The 22,582-nt window shown below is 48.0% G+C and overlaps 1 protein-coding gene across 9 annotated transcripts in view; it reads right to left on the minus strand.

The window, feature by feature from the left end:
- Positions 1 to 22,582, minus strand: part of opa1 (OPA1 mitochondrial dynamin like GTPase) — a 69,650-nt gene that overhangs the window by 20,083 nt on the left and 26,985 nt on the right. For all 9 annotated transcript variants that reach the window (XM_063201189.1, XM_063201186.1, XM_063201188.1 and 6 more), the window contains 3 exons: positions 20,551 to 20,667; positions 19,955 to 20,048; positions 18,629 to 18,739 (listed from right to left, as the gene is read on the minus strand). In XM_063201189.1, coding sequence (XP_063057259.1) covers positions 18,629 to 18,739; positions 19,955 to 20,048; positions 20,551 to 20,667 — 322 coding nt within the window. The remainder of the gene's footprint in view (positions 1 to 18,628; positions 18,740 to 19,954; positions 20,049 to 20,550; positions 20,668 to 22,582) is intronic.

Genomic DNA, 22,582 nt, shown 5'->3' on the forward strand with positions numbered 1-22,582 from the left:
AAACACCATTAAACCACACACACACACACACACACACACACACACACACTTCTCAGACACTCCAACAGTATCCATCACAAGCACAGACAGAGGAAGTGAGGGAAGAGGCTTTTTTTGTTAAACCCAGCTAATCTCTGTCTATTTTTTTTCATCTCTCGAGGACGGAGGGAGATGATGAAAGGAGCGCGGGAAGACCTGAGAAAGAGGGAGGTAAGGAGGGAAGAAGGGAAGAGGGGAAGAGGGGAGGGAGAAGTATTCAAACATACGCACGTAGCTGAGCGGAGCAGAGCAGAGCAGGTCTGAACAGCTAGAGCAGCACCATTAAGCTTCAGGACAGCAGCAGCTGAAGTCAGCAGCACAGCAGAGCAAAGAGAATTTGCAAAACCCCCTCTAATGAGACATTAATAAAGCCAGCTAGCCCATCCATTACCTAGCGCTGAACCCTGCCCCGCACCCACCCTACTGTATGAAGAATATACACACAATGTGCAACACAAATAAGGTTTCCATGGCAACAATAGAAACAGAATACAGTACACTCCTAGGTACAGGTGACGTGTCAAGAACTAATATTAGCATTATTAATGTAATATTTAGATTTAACTTTTACATCTTTTCATCTTTGTCTCATGTAGTAATGTTTAGCAAAATTGTGAGGGAACATAGAGTGAGTGTGTTGAACGGGTCAAGAACTAAATATTAGCATTATTAATGTAATATTTAGATTTAACTTTTACATCTTTTCATCTTTGTCTCATGTAGTAATGTTTAGCAAAATTGTGAGGGAACATAGAGTGAGCGTGTTGGAGAGAGAAGGTGTGTTGGAGAGGGCATGCATGACAAACAGAAAGAAGAGAAATCTAAAGCCCACTCATTAGATAGTGTACGGTGGAAGGAGCCGCTAATGACAGCTCTCCCTTTATACCTGCGCATCTGGGACAGGAGTCAAAACAAGTAAGCACACGGCCCCAACATACCTCCCTGTTCACATAAACACACCTCTCAGGCCCCCTCGATATGAATCATTTAAAAAGTAAGCTCGGATAAGTCCCCTTAACTCGACACAGTGCGAGGGGGAAAAATTATCCTGTAAAGCTGTTCTGGCGGAGTCCCAATGGGACCTGGACGCAGGAAAAGAAAAAGGAAACACAAAAAAATATTTCCACAGTGAACGCGTTTGTTTGGAGGACCGTGGGGAAAGAGAAGAGGAAAAATATGATTAGTGGGGCTGTAATGTCACCTACAGATGCCATGCCAATTGTAATATATTTTGTAGTCAATTGTAATTGCAGTTTAGCGCCACCCCATGTGAGGATGTAAGTGGTACTGCGCCTTGAGGTCAAATTAAGGTAATGGAACGCTTGCGTTTTTGAATTCAGCTCGTGAGTTTCAGTTAACAACTGCTCTTCTTTGTTCACGGTCACGAATGCCACAGACACCATCGTTTGTAAGTACATTTGATCTAAAATGAATGTATTATGTTTAATAGTCGAAATATTTAGCAGATATGTGTTTAGGATGCAGATTTGTGTTGAAAGGAAACGTAATTTGGGTTTCTTCATGTAAAGTAATGCATTGAACATGTGATTACTAGCGGACTTTAGTTCCTTCTCTGTACACATTTACTGAGAGATATTTTCTGTATTGTGCTTAAAGTTTCACAGAACTGGTTGCTGATAAACAAGGATTAAAACACCTAAGATTGTACATCTTGGTTCCGACCCTTCCTTCAGTAGTCATCTGTTAGCTATCTGTCGAGTTGTGTGCCCATATGCAACGGGGACAGAATAGTGAAAAAACGTATCGTCTGTGTCGGCATTCAACGGACCATTCCACAGTGAGGAGAAAAGTTCAGCTGCAGTCTTCTCGACTATCAAGTAAGATCTACCCATTTATTAAGATATGGATGATAAAAAGGACAATAAATCAAGCTCATCTCGCTCGATGCGATCAGCTGCTCAGTCTAACCGTTCAGCTGTTGTAATGGAGGCGGCAAGGGCACGAGCCAGAGCAGAGGGCGAGCGCACTCGCGCACAGTTTGCTCAAAAGGAGCTTGAAGTTAAAATGGAACAGCTTCGTGTGGAGGGCACTCTGAATGTATTGCAACATGAAAGGGAAGAAGCTGTTGCTTTAGCTGAAGCCCAAGTATTAGAAGAGGCTGCTGAGTCAATTACAAAGGGATCTTTAAGAGAATGGGAAAGTTTAATTCCTGCTGATGACCCAGTAGTGCGCACAAACGAATTTGTGGAACAACACATGAATGTGCCATCCCTCTCCAACCCACAACCACCAGTTCAAACTGATGATCATAGTCAGTCTTTACTACAGCCAAATGATAATACTGATGCTGCTGCTGAGCTACCACACAGCACTGCACCATTAATCCTGCCTTCTCCTCATCCTAATGTGACACTCAGAGCTGCAGTAAGACAACCACCACAACATGTGGATAGTCAACATGATAATTTGTCATCATACAGTCTGCCTCAGTTTACACCTTTAGCACCACAGCCAGCCACTCCCTCTCAGTCACGGCCTCGAGTCTCCCCATCTCCAACACGACAGCCGGCCCCATTATCTCAGCCACAATGGCGAGCCTCTCCATCGCCAACACGAAGGCCTACTGCGGCTTCTCAGCCACAGAGGCTGACCTCCTCATCACATCCACCCGCCAGCGCACAAGATTCGATGGGTGACATAGCCAGATTCCTAGCACGGCGCGAGCTCATTCATGGCGGGCTCACAAAATTTGATGACCGCCCAGAAAATTATTGGGCATGGAAAACTTCCTTTGATAATGCCAAACAGGGACTCTTCCTCACACCAAGCGAAGAGCTTGATCTCTTAGTACGATGGCTTGGCCCTATGTCCACTGAGTATGTGAAGAGGATTCGGTCTGTGAATGTGCGATACCCAGTCATTGGCCTCCAGATGTCATGGAGCCGCCTTGAAGAAGTGTATGGCGCCCCTGAGGTCATAGAGAAAGCACTTCTCGACAAAATAGAATCCTTCCCCAAAATAACAAAACAAGACCCCCTGAAACTACGAGAGCTTGGTGATCTCTTGTTAGAAGTCCTGTCAGCCAAATCAGAGGGCTTCCTAGCTGGACTGTCTTACTTAGACACGGCAAGAGGTGTTAATCCGATCGTGGAAAAACTGCCCTATCCTTTACAGGAGAAATGGATTAACAGAGGCTCAGAGTACAAACTAAAATTCAAAGTCTCATTCCCACCATTCACATTCTTTACAGAATTTGTGCGCAAGGAAGCACAAGCAAGGAATGATCCTAGCTTCTCCTTCAGCTCTGGCAACCCTAGCCAGCCGTCAAAACCCGATGGTGGCTTCAGAAAACAGCCACAACGGAAGGCTCTCACCACCGCTCACAAGACGGGCGTTGCCACATATGCGGTTGCCACATCTGCGGAATCCCCATCTGTCGACAACACTTCAGACACATCTTTTGATGTAGGAAAACAGTGTCTCTTGCACAAGAACAAACCCCATCCACTCAAGCGATGCCGAGCGTTCAGGGCGAAGCACTTGGATGAACGAAAGGCCTTTCTCAAAGACAATGGGGTGTGCTACCGCTGTGTCTCCTCCACTATGCACCTGGCCAAAGACTGCAAGGCGTTAGTGAAATGTAGTGAGTGCGACAGCAATAAGCATGTAGCTGCACTTCACCCAGGACCGTCACCCTGGCAGCAAGGGAACGCCGCGGAACAGCATGGCGGGGAGGAAGACACGCCACCAGCTCCTGAGGTCAAGGCCAGCTGTACTGAAATCTGCGGCGCAGGAGTTGGCCCCAGGTCCTGCTCTAAAATCTGTCTAGCCAAAGTCTTTCCACATGGCCATCCTGAAAGCGGCAAAAGAATGTATATAGTTCTTGATGAACAGAGCAACCGCTCACTCGCAAAACCGGAGTTCTTCGACCTGTTTGGGGTAAAAGGTGAGAATCATCCCTACACCCTGCGCACTTGTGCCGGCACCAAGGAAACAGTCGGAAGACGCGCCATGGGATTTCAAGCACAGTCATTGGACGGCAAGACGCAGGTGCTTCTGCCAACACTCATAGAGTGCAGCCACATCCCTGACGATCGTTCGGAGATTCCCTCTCCAGACATTGCTCATCACTTCTCACACCTAAAACCGGTGGCTGGTGAGATTCCACCTATCGACCCTGAAGCTAAGATCCTGCTGCTCTTGGGTAGAGATGTTCTTTGCGCGCACAAAGTTAGAGAACAGCGCAATGGCCCTCATAACACCCCTTACGCACAACGCCTTGACTTCGGGTGGGTGATAGTGGGAAATGTCTGCCTGGGCTCCGCACACAAGCCGGATGTAATCGACACCTTTCGCACTAGCATCCTTATGAACGGACGTCCAAGTCTCTGCTCTCCATGTCCCAATCAAATACAAGTCACAGAAAGATTCGCTGCCAAGGCTCCTTGTGTCACGCCTCAACACACACATGGATCGTTCGAGTCTACAAACACAGAGTGTAACATCGGCAGTGACATCTTTCAACAGACTCAGCATGATGACAACATTGCATTCTCCATGGAGGATAGAATGTTCGTGGAAATGATGGACAAAGAGATGTTCGTCGACAGCTGCAACAGTTGGGTGGCGCCCCTGCCTTTCCGCCCATCTCGCCAGCAGCTTCCCAATAACAGAGAACAGGCACTGCAACGCTTCAGGTCTCTAAGCCGAACCCTGGAGAAGAAGCCACAAATGCGTGAGCATTTCGTCGCATTCATGCAAAAGATGTTCGACCGCAACCACGCAGAGCCAGCCCCTCCTGTGAAGGAGAATGAAGAGGTGTGGTACTTACCAATGTTTGGTGTATATCACCCACGCAAGCCAGACCAAATACGGGTCGTATTTGACTCCAGCGCCCAGCATAGAGGTGTCTCTCTGAATCAGGTGCTACTTACTGGGCCTGACCTGAACAACAGCCTGCTAGGCGTACTGATACGTTTCAGGCAGGAAGCAGTCGCCATAACAGCTGACGTGGAACAGATGTTTCACAGCTACTTGGTCAGAGAAGACCATCGCAACTATCTCCGATTCCTATGGCATGCCAACAACGACCTGTCGCAGCCCATGGTGGAATACAGGATGCGAGTCCATGTATTCGGGAACAGCCCGTCGCCTGCTGTAGCGATATACGGACTCCACCGGACAGCTCAGCTTGGAGAGGTCGAGTTTGGGAAAGATGCCAGGGACTTCGTGGACCATAACTTCTATGTCGACGATGGGTTGAAGTCTCTCCCTACCGTGGACATGGCTGTTGATCTGTTGAGAAGAACTCAAGAGATGCTTGCGACCTTCAACCTCAGACTCCATAAAATTGCGTCAAATCATCCAGCAGTCATGGATGCATTCCCCACTGCAGATCATGCAAAGAACTTGAAGGATCTCGATCTTGAAGAGGACACGTGCACAATCCAGAGGAGCCTGGGCCTCAGCTGGGATCTCACAAGTGACACGTTCACTTACCGGATAGCCGCTGAAGACAAACCCTACACACGAAGGGGTGTGTTGTCAACCGTCAACAGCATATTTGACCCGCTTGGCATCCTTGCTCCAGTTACTGTGCACGGCAAACTCCTGCTTCGCGAACTAACAGCAGACTCTCCTGACTGGGATGCTGCGTTGCCTGAGGAGAGAGAACCTGAATGGACAGCATGGAAACAGTCCTTGCAAGACCTCATGGACTTTGAGATACCACGAAAGTACTCTGGCGTCTCTCTCGCTACAGCACAAAGACTTGAGGTCCACGTCTTTTCAGACGCCTCCATCACGGCCATCGCAGCAGCGGCCTACTTGAGGGTGCTAGACCATGACGGAAACTGCGATGTAAGCTTCATCCTTGGCAAAGCAAAGCTTGCGCCTCTCACAGCCCATACAGTCCCTCGGCTAGAGTTAGGAGCTGCTGTCCTAGCAGTTGAGCTGTCAGAGTTCATCGTCAGTGAGATGGGTGTTACACTACACGCCCTGAAGTTCTATACAGACAGCAGAGTCGTACTGGGCTACATAAATAACCAAAAGAGACGGTTCTATGTATACGTCAGTAACCGGGTTCAGAGGATTCGGAAGTCAACCACACCAGCTCAGTGGCACTACGTTCCAACCAGCCTCAACCCTGCTGACCACGCCACAAGATCACTCCGCGCAGCAGAGCTGAATCACTCAACTTGGCTCACAGGTCCAGCCTTCCTCATGTCTCAGGACACAGGAGTGTCTCCTCCAGCTGCAGAGTCATTCGATCTAGTCAACCCAGACACAGACACGGAAGTACGTCCAAACTGTAAAGTCTTGGCAACACAGACCAAAGACCCTCAGCTCAGTCCTCAGCGCTTCGAGAAGTTCTCGACGTGGAAGTCCCTCACGAGAGCAATCGGACTTCTCATTCACGTTGTGGAGACCTACAAAGTCCCAGTTGATCAGCGCACTGATTGTCACGGCTGGCACTACTGTGCAAGGCAACGATCTCCTGAACACTTCTCAAAAGCCTCCAAGGTCATCATTAAGGCGATGCAACAAGACGCATACAGTGATGAAATCCACAGCTTGTCCTCTGGAAAAGAGGTCTCCCGTGCAAGCGCACTAAGAAAGCTGAACCCAACTTTGGACCAGGAAGGTTACCTTAGAGTAGGAGGAAGACTCACGCATGCTCCCACAGAGAACGATGAAAGACATCCCATCATCATACCTGGGAAGAGTCATGCTGCTGTCCTTCTTGTGAGGCATTTCCATGAACGTGTTGAGCACCAGGGTCGCCTGTTCACCGAAGGTGCGATCAGGAGTGCTGGATACTGGATCGTAGGTGCAAAGAAGTGCATCAACAAAGTCATTCATAAGTGCGTGACTTGTCAGAGGCTCCGTGGGAGGTTGCTCGAACAGAAAATGGCTGACCTTCCTTCGGACCGACTCAGTATGGAGCCACCGTTTACGCACGTCGGCCTTGACGTCTTCGGGCCTTGGATGGTCGCCACACGCAAGACTCGAGGTGGATCTGCGAACTCAAAGCGGTGGGCTGTCATATTCACCTGCCTCAGTGTACGAGCAGTACACTTTGAGCTCATTGAGTCGCTTGAGAGCTCCAGCTTCATTAACGCTCTGCGACGCTTCTTCGCCTTGAGAGGACCCTCAAAGCTCATCCGCTCCGATTGTGGGACCAATTTCGTGGGCGCCTGCAGGGAGCTGAACATGCTTTCCAAGGAGGTGAGCGTGAACAGTTTCTTGACTGAAGAAGGCTGCCAGTGGATTTTCAACCCCCCACACGCGTCCCACATGGGGGGAGCCTGGGAGAGGCTTATCGGGGTAGCAAGGAGAATCCTCGACTCCATGCTTCTCCGCTTGCCTTCTCAACTCACGCATGAAGCACTGTCAACTTTCATGGCCGAAGTGTCTGCCATAATGAATGCTAGACCAATTGCCCCAATACCCAATGACCCAGACTCACCTGCTCTCTTAACGCCAGCAATGATACTTACGCAGAAGCCTGGCGGTCTGCCTCCTCCCCCTGGAACCTTCGACAAGAACCCCTGTCGCCAAAAGTGGAAGCAGGTACAGCATCTTGCCAACACGTTCTGGGAGCGGTGGAGGAAAGAGTACCTGGCTACTCTGCAGGATCGTCGGAAATGGCAAGCGAGCAAGCCCAACCTTCAAGAAGGAGACGTCATTCTTATGAAGGACAGTCAGGCGAACAGGAACCAGTGGCCGATTGGACTAGTCACCAAAGCCATCCCCAGCAGCGACGGGAAAGTCAGGAAAGTGGAATTAAGAGTATCAAAACAAGGGACTGTTAAGACTTTCTTTAGACCTATCTCTGAAGTAGTTCTACTTTTTTCTCCAGATGCATAATGTGTCTCTTGATTACTGTTTATGTTTACATGTTTGAGTTATTGATAGTGGTATTTTGAAAATCCCAGGCGGGGAGTGTAATGTCACCTACAGATGCCATGCCAATTGTAATATATTTTGTAGTCAATTGTAATTGCAGTTTAGCGCCACCCCATGTGAGGATGTAAGTGGTACTGCGCCTTGAGGTCAAATTAAGGTAATGGAACGCTTGCGTTTTTGAATTCAGCTCGTGAGTTTCAGTTAACAACTGCTCTTCTTTGTTCACGGTCACGAATGCCACAGACACCATCGTTTGTAAGTACATTTGATCTAAAATGAATGTATTATGTTTAATAGTCGAAATATTTAGCAGATATGTGTTTAGGATGCAGATTTGTGTTGAAAGGAAACGTAATTTGGGTTTCTTCATGTAAAGTAATGCATTGAACATGTGATTACCAGCGAACTTTATTTCCTTCTCTGTATACATTTACTGAGAGATATTTTCTGTATTGTGCTTAAAGTTTCACAGAACTGGTTGCTGATAAACAAGGATTAAAACACCTAAGATTGTACATCTTGGTTCCGACCCTTCCTTCAGTAGTCATCTGTTAGCTATCTGTCGAGTTGTGTGCCCATATGCAACGGGGACAGAATAGGGGCAGTTGACACAACAGTTTCCCCTAAATAAAAAGGCAGTGACACTAGAACAGATGTGTGAACAGCGAACACACACAAACAAACACAATCACATGGATGAACACAGACATGGACACGAACATGCACAAACACACACAGAGACAGACAGACAAGTACACACACACACAGAGAGACAGGCAGAAAAGTACACACACACACAGAGAGACAGGCAGAAAAGTACACACACACAGAGAGACAGGCAGAAAAGTACACACACACAGAGAGACAGACAGAAAAGTACACACACACACACACACACACACACACACACACACACACACACACACACACACACACACACACACACACAGACAAACAGACAAGTACACACACACACACACACACACACACACACACACACACACACACACACACACACACACACACGTACACACGTACAGACAGACAGACAAGTACAGTACACACACACAGACAGACAGACAGACATACATACAAGTACACACACACACACCCTCAGTCTCTGTGTGGTGGCTGTCACAAGGGATGTGGCGAAGGCTATAAACAGACCAGAGCAGCATCATGCTGGCCCCCAATACCCATAATCCAATTGGGTCCTTTAGGGGGGAATTAGGGAAGCCATGCTGCAGGTGGGGAGGAGGTGTGAGTGACTGTGTGTGTGTGTGTGTGTGTGTGTGTGTGTGTGTGTAGGGTCGTCTCCTGATGGGCATGCAGTCTCGCATTAAACGCAGGCATAGCTCCAGTCCAGGCTGAGGCGAGAGGGAGAGAGAGAGTGAGAGAGAGAGAGAGAAAGAGAGAGGCAGAGAGGCAGAGAGAGAGAGAGGCACTCCAGCAGTAGGAACGTAGCCATGCAGCTGTGCTGGCATGCAATATTCCCCACTTTAGACAACCACACAGACTCGCACGCGTACTCACTCTTACACGCACAGACAGACACGCACCACAAACATATGCATGCCATCACTCGATCACTCTCACAGCCACTCAAAACCATAATCATGCATGCATTCGGATTTGAAAAAAAAAACGCACGCCAACACACCCAAATCCACAGTTTGCTTTTTACTTAACTAAATACACCCGCCTCCTCCTCTTCCACCTACAGACACACACAAAGAGACTCCGACGGCCTCTTTCCCCACCGCACACAAAGGCAAACACACTCACACCTCACTCGCTTCACAGGCAGTCTGTGATAGCGACAGGCCAAGACACAGCACTGTTTGTCCAGTCTACAGCCGGCACAGTTCTCTCACACACACACACACACACACACACACACACACACACACACACACACACACACACACACACACACACACACACACACACACACACACACACACACACACACACACACACACACACACACACACACACCAAGTGTGAAACCGGAGCAGGAGATCTGCTTGTCTGCCCCAGGGACTAGTGCACGTGTGTGTGTGTGTGTGTGTGTGTGTGTGTGTGTGTGTGTGTGTGTGTGTGTGTGTGTGTGTGTGTGTGTGTGTGTGTGTGTAAGTAAAGCTGTGCTCAACAACAGCAGACCTCAAACGACCCACCCCAGCACACTGACCCTCTCCACCCCATCAACCCCCTCCTGCCCTTTCCTCAAACGCACAAACAGGTGAGAAGCAGGTCAGTGCTTAAAACACACACACACACACACACACACACACACACACACACACACACAGCTTAAAGCATCAACGGCCTGACCTATAGGTCAACTACCTGGTCTGACTTGAGATGACCTGCTCCGATCAATACACCAGAGAGAGAGAGAGAGAGAGAGAGAGAGAGAGAGAGAGAGAGAGAGAGAGAGAGAGAGAGAGAGAGAGAGAGAGAGAGAGAGAGAGAGAGAGAGAGAGAGAGAGAGAGAGAGAGAGCTAAGACACCTCTCTCGGGTGATGGTGGTGTAGGTAGGAACATGTGCATTAATGCACACCCAGCCCACAGCCTTCCACATGGGCTGTGAGTCTGGATTGTGTCAGGGCGGGTGTGGTGGTTAACCCCCTCAGCATACACAACAGACTGCCCAGGAAAACACAGATGCTTCGCTATGGAGGGTTCATTACTCTCATGAGAGATCTCCCTTGTATTGCAACCTCCCATCACCACCCCCCCATGTCAAACATGCACACGTAGATGTGCAGACACAAGCGCATGCAGGCACGAGCACACACACAAACACAGGTAGGCACGTTCATACACACACACAAGCATGCACACAAACAAGCAAAAGCACATACAAGCGTGCGCACACACACTTACACGAGCTTGCACAGACAAGCGCGCACACTCGCACAAACACACACACACACACACTGAGGTGTCTATGAAGCATGCAAGTTATGAGGAAGATGGATGGAGGAACAGGTCCTGCCCAGAGCAAAGTAGACACATCATCAGCTCTGGGGATGTCAAATTCAGCAGGTGGGAGAAGAGACTGGTGACGGCACGGGCAAAAACCTCTACCATTTCAAAACAGTCAAAAAGGTGGACAGGAAACGATGGTGAGAGAGGGAGATGGGGTAGGGGTTAGGAAATGACCCAGGAAGGCCTGACTCGAACCTGGGTTCCCCCATGGCCATGCAAGCATTGTAATGCATGTTATGTGAAAAGAGAGAGAGAGAGAGAGAGAGAGAGAGAGAGAGAGAGAGAGAGAGAGAGAGAGAGAAGGAAAGGGAGAAGGAAAGAGAGAAGGAAAGAGAGAGTGAGTGAAGGACAGTGAATGAGAGAGAAAGAGAGAGGGAGAGAGAGAGAGAATGAAGGAAAGAGAGACAGAGAAAGAGAGAGAAAGTGAAGGAGAGAGAGAGTGAAGGAGAGGGAGAGAGAGAGAGAGAGAGAGAGAGAGAGAGAGAGAAAGAGAGAGGGAGAGAGAGAGAAAGGGAGAGAAGAAGAGACACAGAGACAGTGAAGGAAAGAGAGATAGAAGGAGACAGAAAGTACGAGAGAAAGTGAGAGAGAAAGAAATGCAACGACAGATCCATATTCATCCCCTCCGTGCAATAACGTTCAACTTCGCAATACCACTATTTTTAGCTTCATGCATTAATTCATATAATGCCTATGCATACTTTATCATCCTATAGCTTTCTTTCACAGATGTGCTTATCGATTTAAAAAAAAAAAAAAACCTCGACCAGGCCACACATACCTTTTGTCATGTCAATAACTTATGAATTTGAATTTCACGGGAGAGAGATATAGAGCGAGCGTCCTCTAAGACAAAAGGTCGTATGGAGCAGCTTAAGTGTGTAGGCGGAGTTAGGTGGTGGATACGAGGCCTTCGGGGCATTCAGTTAGTCAGTCAGGCGGGCGTGCAGGCCAGAGATGGAGGGATGGGGATGAGGATGAGGATGGAGGGATGGGCAGATGTGTTGTACACCGAGGTAGCAGCTGCTGCCGCCGCCGCCTCATTCCAAATCAAAACGTGTCAAGCGCGAGGCCAGCTCGTGCCTCCACACAGACAGACGCACACACACGCAGCTGCGGGAACACGGATGCGAGGCCCGGGCAAGTCCGGGAACGCCTCGCCTCGCACGTCTGGCCCGCAGGGCACGGGCTACACACTGACAGCACATTGGCGCGTTCTCTCTCTCTCTCGCTCGCTTTCTCTCTCTCTCCATTTTCCTCTCTCCCTCTCTCTTTCTAACTCTTTCTCTCTATGAATTCAACCACTCCCTGTTTGCCTTGCTCTTGTCCTCTGGCAAGGGTCTGTGTGTGTGGTGTGTATGTGTGTGCGTGCGTGTGTGTGTGTGCGTGTGTGTGTGCGTGTGTGTGTGTGCGTGTGTGTGTGTGCGTGTGCGTGTGCGTGTGCGTGTGTCTTCAAGCTCTCGCCCAGGAGAAGGAAGTGAGGTAAAACTGAGCTCAAGGCTGCTGTTTGACAGCTGACGTGTGTGTGTGTGTGTGTGTGTGTGTGTGTGTGTGTGTGTGTGTGTGTGTGTGTGTTTGGCCCTGAGGTAACGCTCTTTGCCGTCTGCCTGGGCGTCGTCGTAAGAGAACACACCTGCCTGCTACACACACACACACACACACACACACACACACACACACACACACACACACACACACACACACACACACACACACACACACACACACACACACACACACACACACACACACACACACACACACACACACACACACACACACACACACACGTTGGCTTGCACAAAAACACACGGCGCAGCGAATACATGCATGTTCAAACACACGCAATGCACGAATGCCAATTTCCCCTGCCCGTAAACTACTCCACGTCCCACAAATTAACAGCGTCAGGTTTGATTGCGGCGGCAATTAGCGGTTCAACTCTATTATCCATTAGTTACGCACGGCTTGGTCTGAGTGGGAGAGAGCTTGGATTGGAAGTCAAAACGGGGTGTGTGTGTGTGTGCAGAGAAATGTCTTGGTTGGCAACGGCAACGCAGGAAGACAGACAGAGAGGTTGCACAAGAAATGGAAAGTGGGAGAGTGTGTGTGGATTTGTGAGAATGTAGTCAAGCATGTGCATGACTATGTAAAGAAGTCTGTGTGTGTGTGCGTGCGTGTGTGTGTGTACGTGCAAATGTCATATGTTCACGAAAGGCAATTGTGCGTGTGTGTGTAAACTTGAGTGTTTGAGTGAATGTGCGTATGTAAGTTTGTGATTGTACACGTGGGTTTATATGCATGCATGGGTGTGTGTGTGAGAGTCTGAAATTGTGCATGCGTGTTTAAGTCTGTGTATGTTGAAGTCAGCATGCGTTCAAGTCTGTGTGTGTGTGTGTGCGTGTGCGTTCAAGTCTGTGTGTGTGTGTGTGTGTGTGCGTTCAAGTCTGTGTGTGTGTGCGTGTGCGTTCAAGTCTCTCTCAGTGTGCTTGTGTGTGTGTGTAGAAAACGAACAACAAAGGTCGGCTGGCAGCAGGTCCCCCTCGTGCTCATTCAATTACCCACGTTAGAGCACTTAGCAGCCGTCTGCATGCGCTCTCTACCTCCCGCTCTTTTTCCCTCGCTCTCTCTCTCTCTCTGTGTCTTCCTCCCCTCCCGTCACTCTCCCCTGCTCTTTCTTTCTAATCATTCCCTCCCTTCGTTTGCTCCCCTCTCTTCCCCTCCGTCTCTTACACTTCCCTCTTCTCTCCCCTCCTGTGCTCTTTTAAACATCAATAACGACCAACCTCGAGTGTTTTCCATTGGTCTCTCACAACAGTGGTGAGGGCGAGTGGCAACACACTAGAGATGGGATTTATGGCTCTTTTTCGGGATCCGGATCTTAGTGGCTCGTTCCTTTCAAAGAGCCGTTCAAAAAACTGGCTCTTTTGGCTCTTTTTTAAATTATTTATTCAGTGTTAAAAATGTAATATTTTGACTCCTCCTCAAGGTAAGGTTGTCCAAACAACAACTGATTATTCTCCTGCTTCTAAAGACCATTTTCGCCTCTCTTTGAGGCAAACAATTGTGTTTTTTCCCAAATTTAATTACTCTGGTCAAGGTCACGTGCTTAAAATGAATAAAAAATGAACGAAATAACGGTCGAGTGGCTCCCCCAGCTGTGATCCGGTTCCCATCGTTCACTTCAGGGAGCCGTTCAAAAGAACCGGCTCGTTCATGAACGACACACCTCTACAACACACACACACACACGCACACCAGACCAAGGCCCCTCACACAGCAGTGTCCACAGAGGCGCATGCCCAGGCTTGCCTGCTCCGCTCTGTGCTGTGCTGGCATGATGGCCACTGATGGAGGTGGAGGTGGAGGTGGGAGGTCAGGGGAGAGGGGGGGCCTTTGTCTTTTTATTATTATTCAGCATGGCTCAGCTGTGGGCCTGTTGTGTTGTGCGGCAGCATCAGACGCATGTAGGCACGCACACACCCACGCATGCACACACGCACGACTAACCTCCCCATGGAGACTAGGACAAGTTGCCTGCTGCAGCAAAAAGGATGGACACACACAGACACGCGCGCGCACACACACACACAAGCACGCACAAGCACGCACATACACGTCAAGGCATGCAGTCAGTTCAGGTCCCTGTTCTAGAACACTGGGCACAGAGAGGTCAAGTGAGGGAGAGAGAGAGAGAGAGAGAGAGAGAGAGAGAGAGAGAGAGAGAGAGAGAGAGAGAGAGAGAGAGAGAGAGACAGAGACAGAGAGACAGACAGACAGACAGACAGACAGACAGACAGACAGGAGACACAAGAACTGAAAAGAAAGAGGGAGGTAAGCAGGAGAAGAAAAGGTGGGAGAGAAAAGGCAAGAGGGAGGTGTAGTGAGCAGCGAGGTGCCAGTTCACCATAGGGACCAGGGGGAGAATGGAGTCACCTCACTGCCTGTCTGTGGCCAAACACTCGGCATTTGCTGCCCTCTCCCACGCGCACACACAAACAAAACGCACACAAAAAAACCCAAACATACCCTTCTATGCATGCACACACATCTACACACGTACACACACACACACACACCTTCCTACGCACACACCACCACCTGCTGCCCATTGTGCCGCCGCAGTGCAATTAGTGACAGTTTAGCGGTTTCCAACACACACACTGCGGTCAACAATACCAGAGGAGAGGGGGGTGGGGTGGTGGTGTTTGGGTGGTGTTGGCGCTGGGTGGTGTGGGGGGGCTCAAGACTATTTGTTCCAGCTCCTCCAGCTGATGTGCAGCGGGGCACGGAGTGGAGTACAGTGTGCCCACTGTGCCCGACGGATTATACCCACGGCCTGGGAGCAGGGTCACCTGGCAAGGGGCTCATAATGGCCGAGTGACATTTCTTTTGCCAGAATCGAGCGCGACAAAACAGAATAACAAGCTGCTGCTACACTGTGGCCGGTGTACGAAATGCACGTGTGTCAATGATCTCATCGGATATGATGCACAGGAGGTTTGCGGAAGGTGGCATTTCGGGGGCGACGTCATTTCATTTGTCACAAATTGTGAGACAAATGAAGCCCCCCCCCAAAAAACAACCCACATTGGCTACTCTTGGAACTTTAAGTGTGGATGAAATGATCAGCTGATGTGATGGATAGTCGTTGACTTGCCCACTTCTTAAAAAAAAAAAACATACACGTCATCTTTGCTGAGATTAGGTTAGGTGAAGGAACATTTCTGAGTGGGTGGATTGTTTTGAACGACACCATCAAGAGACCACCATCAAGAGTATGCACTTAGGTGAAACACACACACACACACACACACACACTCACACTCACACTCACACTCACACTCACACTCACACTCACACACACACACACACACACACACACACACACACACACACACACACACACACACACACACACACACACACACACACACACACACACACACACACACACACACACACACACACACACACACACGATAGGGTTCTTGTTTGCTCTGACCTGTTGTTAAGTTTCCCACACGCCATCATGCCCCTCACAGCATTGTGTTAATGTATACAACAAGTGTGTGTGTATGCGTTTGCGCGGGTAGGTGTGTGTGCACTAGAGTACAAGTCTGGGCTTGCCCTTGCAGTGAAGCCGGGCTTGCCCATGTGGCGAGCTTAATCAAGGCTGACTGTTTAACTGTAGTCTCCAAGGCAGAGGGACATGACAGGGGGCACGCAGCCATGCCGGCATCCAGCATCCAGCAGCTCTAGACTGGGACGGCTCCCCTGCCCTCAGCCCTCTCCATCTCTACTCTCCACACCACCACTCACCACTCCACTCCACTCCGAGCAGCAATTAAACACTCAAGCCCCACAAGAGATGTACTGCCAATGAGAGAGAGAGAGAGAGAGAGAGAGAGAGAGAGAGAGAGACAGAGAGAGAGAGAGAGAGAGAGAGAGAGAGAGAGACAGAGAGAGAGAGAGAGAGAGAGAGAGAGAGAGAGAGAGAGAGAGAGAGAGAGAGAGAGAGAGAGACAGAGAGAGAGAGAGAGACAGAGAGAGACAGAGAGAGACAGGGACAGACAGTTCCATAGATAAGACAAGAGCAGCCAAACAACTTCACAAAACTACCAGAAAGGATAAATAACTGTTTAACTAAACAAAAATGTGTAAGTAACACAGAAAACACACACAAAAATTCATGGAGAGACGTAGCCAATTAGAACGATCAACTAATCAGCGCTCCAAGAGACTCAGCCAACATCACTCAGAGACTGTGTGCGTGTGTCCGTGTGTGTACTGAACGTGTGCTTCCACATACAGAATGACGGAAATATGGCCTGATCACAGTGACATTTCTGAAAGTAACGTCATAAAATCAGAATTGAAAAATCAAATTAAGTTTTCCTTTTTAGGTTTCTAAACATGGCCCATATGTGGCCAGTGTGGGCTCTCGTGGTTGGAAGTAAGGGCCCTGTGGTATGCTGGTTGAACGTGTCACATGAAGCCCAAGATCCAGTGCTGTGTACTGCACATGTACAAACTGACACATTAGGAATTACTGTATGGTGCGGTGACCAGGCGGACACATGACCGCACGGGAGATGAAGACGAGCACTCACTCACTCACTTACTACTGGAGATCTCCATCACTCACTCACTCACTGGCAGAGAGAGAGGGAGAGAGGGAGAGGGAGAGAGAGAGAGAGAGAGAGAGAGAGAGAGAGAGAGAGAGAGAGAGAGAGAGAGAGAGAGAGAGAGCAAGAGCTTGAGAGAAAGCTAGAGAGGAAGAGAGAAAGAGAGAGAGAGAGAGATAGATAGAGAGAGAGAGAGATGAAGAGAGAAAGAGAAACAGATGCCAGCTGGGGAGACCCATGCATAGACACTATGCAGTGTGTGTATGAGAAGCCAGTGTGGCTTTTGGCTTAGGCTTTACCGCCCCCTGCTGGTTGTGAACAGCAAAGAGCTGATGTCTGTAAAGCAGCTGCCCTCAAAACATTTGCAGCATCTTTTCCCATCTCTGTGCACTTCAGAGTGTGGGAGAAATTTCAAACTTCTTTCAAATTTAGGATTTACCCGTTAACCTTGTATTAACCTTGAAATATAGGTAACTAGAAATGCACTCGGAGAGCAATGGCGAAGAATCTTTTCCTTTTGTCATTTCCAACAACTCCACAAAAATGTCATGAAAATCCGTGCGTAACTTTTTGAGATATCCTGCTGACAGACAGAAAAAAACAAAAAACCAACACGATCAAAAACATAACCTCCTTGGCGGAGGTAATAATAATAATAAATAATAACCGCTCTGCTCTGATACTTTACAAAATGAAGGAACCATACACGAGTATCTGTAATGCTTGCTGTCCATTTCCAAGCAAAGAATGACTCAAAACAAATATAATAAACAACAAGTTTACTTTTACTCGTCATGACCCACCTGTCCTGCCTCTACTCCCCAATACATTCCCAACTCCACAATTAAAGAGCCAAGGCTGCAAACCAAATTAAAAAAGAAAAACAAAGAATATACAAAAAGAGAAATGTTTCAAGCTCTTCGCCACAAGGACCTAAGAGTGGGTCTCTTCCAACCACGGAAAACATGAACCATGAACATCATAGGCAGAGACAGACCGCCGGGAAGGGTCTCTGCCAGGAACCTGCGCCTTGAAGCCCACGCAGCCTGCCCCAGGACCTCTGGGGTGGGGTGGGGTCTGCGTGGGCACTGTATGGCGACATTCACGACCAAACGCATGCCCAGACTTTGACACACGGGCGCTCTCTCTCGCTGTGGGTCTTGTTTTGGTAGGTGTGCACGCGTGGGTGGAAGTCTCTGTGTGTGTGTCTGTATGTGTGTGTGTGTGTGTGGAAGGGTGTGTTTTTGTGTGTGTGTGTGTGTGTGTGTGTGTGTGTGTGTGTGTGTGTTTGTCTATGTGTGCGCGTGTGTGTGTGGGTGGAAGGGTGTGTGTGTGTGGGTGGAAGGGTGTGTGTGTGTGTGTGGGCGAACCAAAGTGGTGCTTGGCGTGCACATGTTTTTACTGGAGGGTGCTGAAATGGCACTCAAAGCAGGTCAACTGTTGGTTAGGGGGACTGTATGTGACCGTGTGTGTGTGTACGTACATGTCTGTGTGTCTGCCAGTGTGTGTGTGTGTGTGTGTGTGTGTGTGTGTGTGTGTGTGTATATATGTGTGTCTACCAGTGTGTGTGTGCGTGTGTGTGTGCACACGTGACTTACTGAGGTCCTCGGCCAGCTGTACCCTCCTGCCGGTGATCAGCTGGGTCTTCTTCTCCGTGTCCTCCCCAAAGTCCTCCAGAACCTCCTTCACGTTCTTCTCCAGACGACGTACTGCACGGACCCAACACACACACACACACACACACACACACACAGGCACAGAGACAAGCAGGTTAAGTTAAAAATAAACACAACGCGCACACACACACAAACAAATTCATCAACATAGGACTGCCTGAACTGACGTGCATGCACACATGTACACACGCACAGTCAGTTCCTAATCTTTATTGTAGATAGTTATTCTGCTCTATTTCACATGAAACATGATGCCACTTTGTTGACTCGATCACTCCTCTACTCTAATGAGGGGCACTTGGGTTTGATTGGTCGATTAGGTCTTGTGTGTGTGTGTGTGTGTGTGTGTGTGTGTGTGTGTGTGTGTGTGTGTGTGTGTGTGTGTGTGTGTGTGTGTGTGTGTGTGTGTGTGTGTAAGCATGTACACTGTACATGTGTGTTCAACTGGGTGTGCAGAAGGTTTGTGTGAAGTCTTGCTTTATGATGTCTCAAGACCACAAGAAAGCCAAGTGTTGTGCATGGGACACGTTTGTGTGTGTGTCAGCATGTACAATAGGTATGGGTCAATGAGTGAATTGTGGGGTGCATTGTGTATTGTACAGCGTATTGTGCATTACAATATGAGCATGCTGCTGAGTGACGTAATTTCCCCCTGGCATTAAGCTTTCTCTGCTCTACACTGCAGACCTAAATTAGCTGAGGCTAACTATGGTGCAAAACGAGAATTGCCAACATTTATGCTTGAAATTGTGCATGGTTGGTCACAAATAAAAATAAGCTGAACTGCAGCTAAAGCCAGATCATATGTGGTGGTGGTGGAATACAACACATTACATTAGTAATGTTACATTTGGCAGACGCTTTTATACAAATCCACTTACGACCGAGGACATAATTCACAGCATTCAGCACTTGCAGATACAAAGTGCACAGGAAATAAACAGCAGGTGCAAATGAAGAACGTTGTTGCACAATGACGTACAGTATATCCATTTGGGAACATTTTGTTTTTTTTGTATTGGGCGTTACACTGCATTGCATTGCAAATAGTATTTTTACATTGGTTTGAAAGGTATGTTCTCAAAATATGTAAATGGCAAGAATTCAAACATAAATGACAGGACGTCTGAACTGTCATTTCCATTCATAAAATGCAAAACTAAAAAATGGTAGATACGTAATTTTGCAACAAAACACTTGAAATGCAAAGTTGGGACTGGGCATCATCGTGGAGACACGTACACGTACCCTCAGTGTTGGTGAGCTGCTGCCTCAGTGTGTTGGCCGTGATGGCCAGCATGCGCTGGATCCTCCAGAACAGCACAATGTCATTACACTCCAGCTGCAACACACAGACACACGCACGCACGCACATACACGGGTCAAGGACGTTTTAGTAGTAGGACACAGCAGGGTGGTGCAACCACAGCTAATACCACTATTGCATGGATTAAAAAAAAAAAAAATGGTGGCTTATCTAAGAAGTATATTCATTGCAGTACATTAATTAGCAATTAATTCATTTGTGGGCATTAGCTGTGATTATACCATCTGACGTCAATGCCAAAAAAATCCTGTCAATGACCCATACACAAATATGAGATGAATGAAAAGAGACCTCGGGGCAGCTATTACTCTCAATTTTCACCTGCGCATGAGCAGCATTTTATTGCGAGATGATTGGATTAATGACAGTGCAACTCAGTAGGCAATTGCCGTTGTTTGCAGAAAGGTGGTTAATGTGCAAGCACACACCATATTATCGCTGCATCGCCCCCCCCGCTCAATTATATGGCCGTTTTATTAAGTGTTTCGTCTCATGTAGTGTCTCTGGCGCAACTCACCTCTGAGTCTACAAAGTGCCGCTGGTAGTAGTAGAAGCCTCTCCGGCAGAGGTTGCAGTGGGCCAGGGCCTTCTGGAGGAAGTGCCGCCGGTACAGCTGATGCCACGTGTCCTTGATCTGTCACACAGAAGGGAAGTACCAGAAGAGAAAAACAAGAACGCTTGAGGGGTTTTGAGATAAATCAATGCGCTTCCATTTATCTCCATGAATTTCTCTGCATCGGGCTGCTCTGGAGTTAAAGTAAAGCAATCAATATAGAAGTGAATTAATGGAATAGATAAGGTGTGTGCACTTTTGTGTTCAAGTTAACGTGTGTGTGTGTGTGTTAGCATGCAAGTGATTTTTTATTTCATCTATGTTCTTGATTTTCCAGACGTACACGTGTCTCTTTCCAATAACAACAATGACAAATGTGCGAGAGAGAGATTGAATGTTGAATTGGTTCAGGGAGAGCCGGGAGGAAGTTCTCTAGCCTAAAGCCTAACACCTAGTCATGAACGAGTCAGCTGTTCGACGCCCTTTCGGTACTTACCACTTACGTCATACGACCCTAAACCTAACCCTAAGCTTAACCCTAAACCTAGCCCTAACCCCAACCCTAACCTTAAATCGCTTGTTTGAAATGTTTGATTACCATGTGAAGTACCGAGAGGGCGTCAAACTAGTGGGTCCCCTGCTGTCACAGCATCTCTGGAGGATTGATGCTGACGTGCGAACATGATAACACACTTCGTGATAAGAATTTTTTTCTCCGCCATATTGCGAGACAGGACGGTGGAAGGATGGTATCAGGTGCTTCAGTAAGGGTTTGAGGGATCATGACATGATCGCGATCCCAGAAGATTTGGACACACTATATGAAATGACTGAAAATAAATCCTGCTCATACAAACAAGACATTCAGAGAGGTTAAACAAATGACTGGAAAGGAGAAGCTGGAGCACACTGCAGCTTAGTTTTCAAGACTTTATTTTGTGCACACACCCGACCAACGTTTCGGTGTTAATACACCTTCTTCAGAGTAGCAACACCGAAACGTTGGTCGGGTGTGTGCACGAAATTAAGTCTTGAAAACTAAGCTGCAGTGTGCTCCAGCTTCTCCTTTCCAGTGATGTCTGTCCCACTGTGATGCACCTGCAAGCTGAGTGAGGGATGATGCGTAGAGTCCCAATTTTACAGTAAACAATAGGGCTGTAACGATACACTCAACTCACGATTCGGTTTGTGTCACGATTCATGACCTACGGTTCGATATACCCCACGATTTCACATTTGCAAACATTATAAACTTTATGAATAAAAAATATGATAGTTTATAGGTAGAATAGGTTACAAGAGACTACTTATGATTATTAAAAGTTTCTATATAATAATTGCTGCTTGGAAGCGCTATCACCTCATATCCTGTGGTTGTTTTCTGGGCTGATGTGTATCAAAACTCTAAAAAGGTGTAGCACGATACTGCCTCCTTGTATCACGATACAGTATCGTAACACATCACGATTTCTCGGTTCGATACAATATCGTTACAGCCCTAGTAAACAAATGACCTCTGTACCTTCTTGACAGCAGCACATACTTGACAGCAGCACGTAATTAATACACTGGACCAAGGATGGTTCATATGATGGTGTTGCACAAAATCAGTTGTGAGCTTTTTACAGTACACATACTCAAAATATTTGTTCCCCCTCAATTCTTCATTCTGTGTGTGTGTTAGTGACCATGACCACCGTAGTGTTACTGACCGTGACCATCAAGTTCACTGTGCCATTATTTCCACATGGCCCTTAACCTGGCTGGCATACATGGTAAGCAATACGCCCATCACTACGCACTATTTTAGCACTCACCCACTCACAAGATGAACATTTCCATCATCATTTGTATACGCCTTCGCCATACTGTTTTTGGCTTCATATTCAAGCCTGGCTTTCATTCGTGTCTCCTGCGCTGCCTTTAGGATTTCTCGTGACATTGCTGTAACAAGCATTTGTTTACTTGCATGTGTGTCCTGTCTCACCGGCACCGA

The sequence above is a fragment of the Engraulis encrasicolus genome, chromosome 6, assembly GCF_034702125.1.
Source record: "Engraulis encrasicolus isolate BLACKSEA-1 chromosome 6, IST_EnEncr_1.0, whole genome shotgun sequence".
NCBI classification, from domain to species: domain Eukaryota; kingdom Metazoa; phylum Chordata; class Actinopteri; order Clupeiformes; family Engraulidae; genus Engraulis; species Engraulis encrasicolus.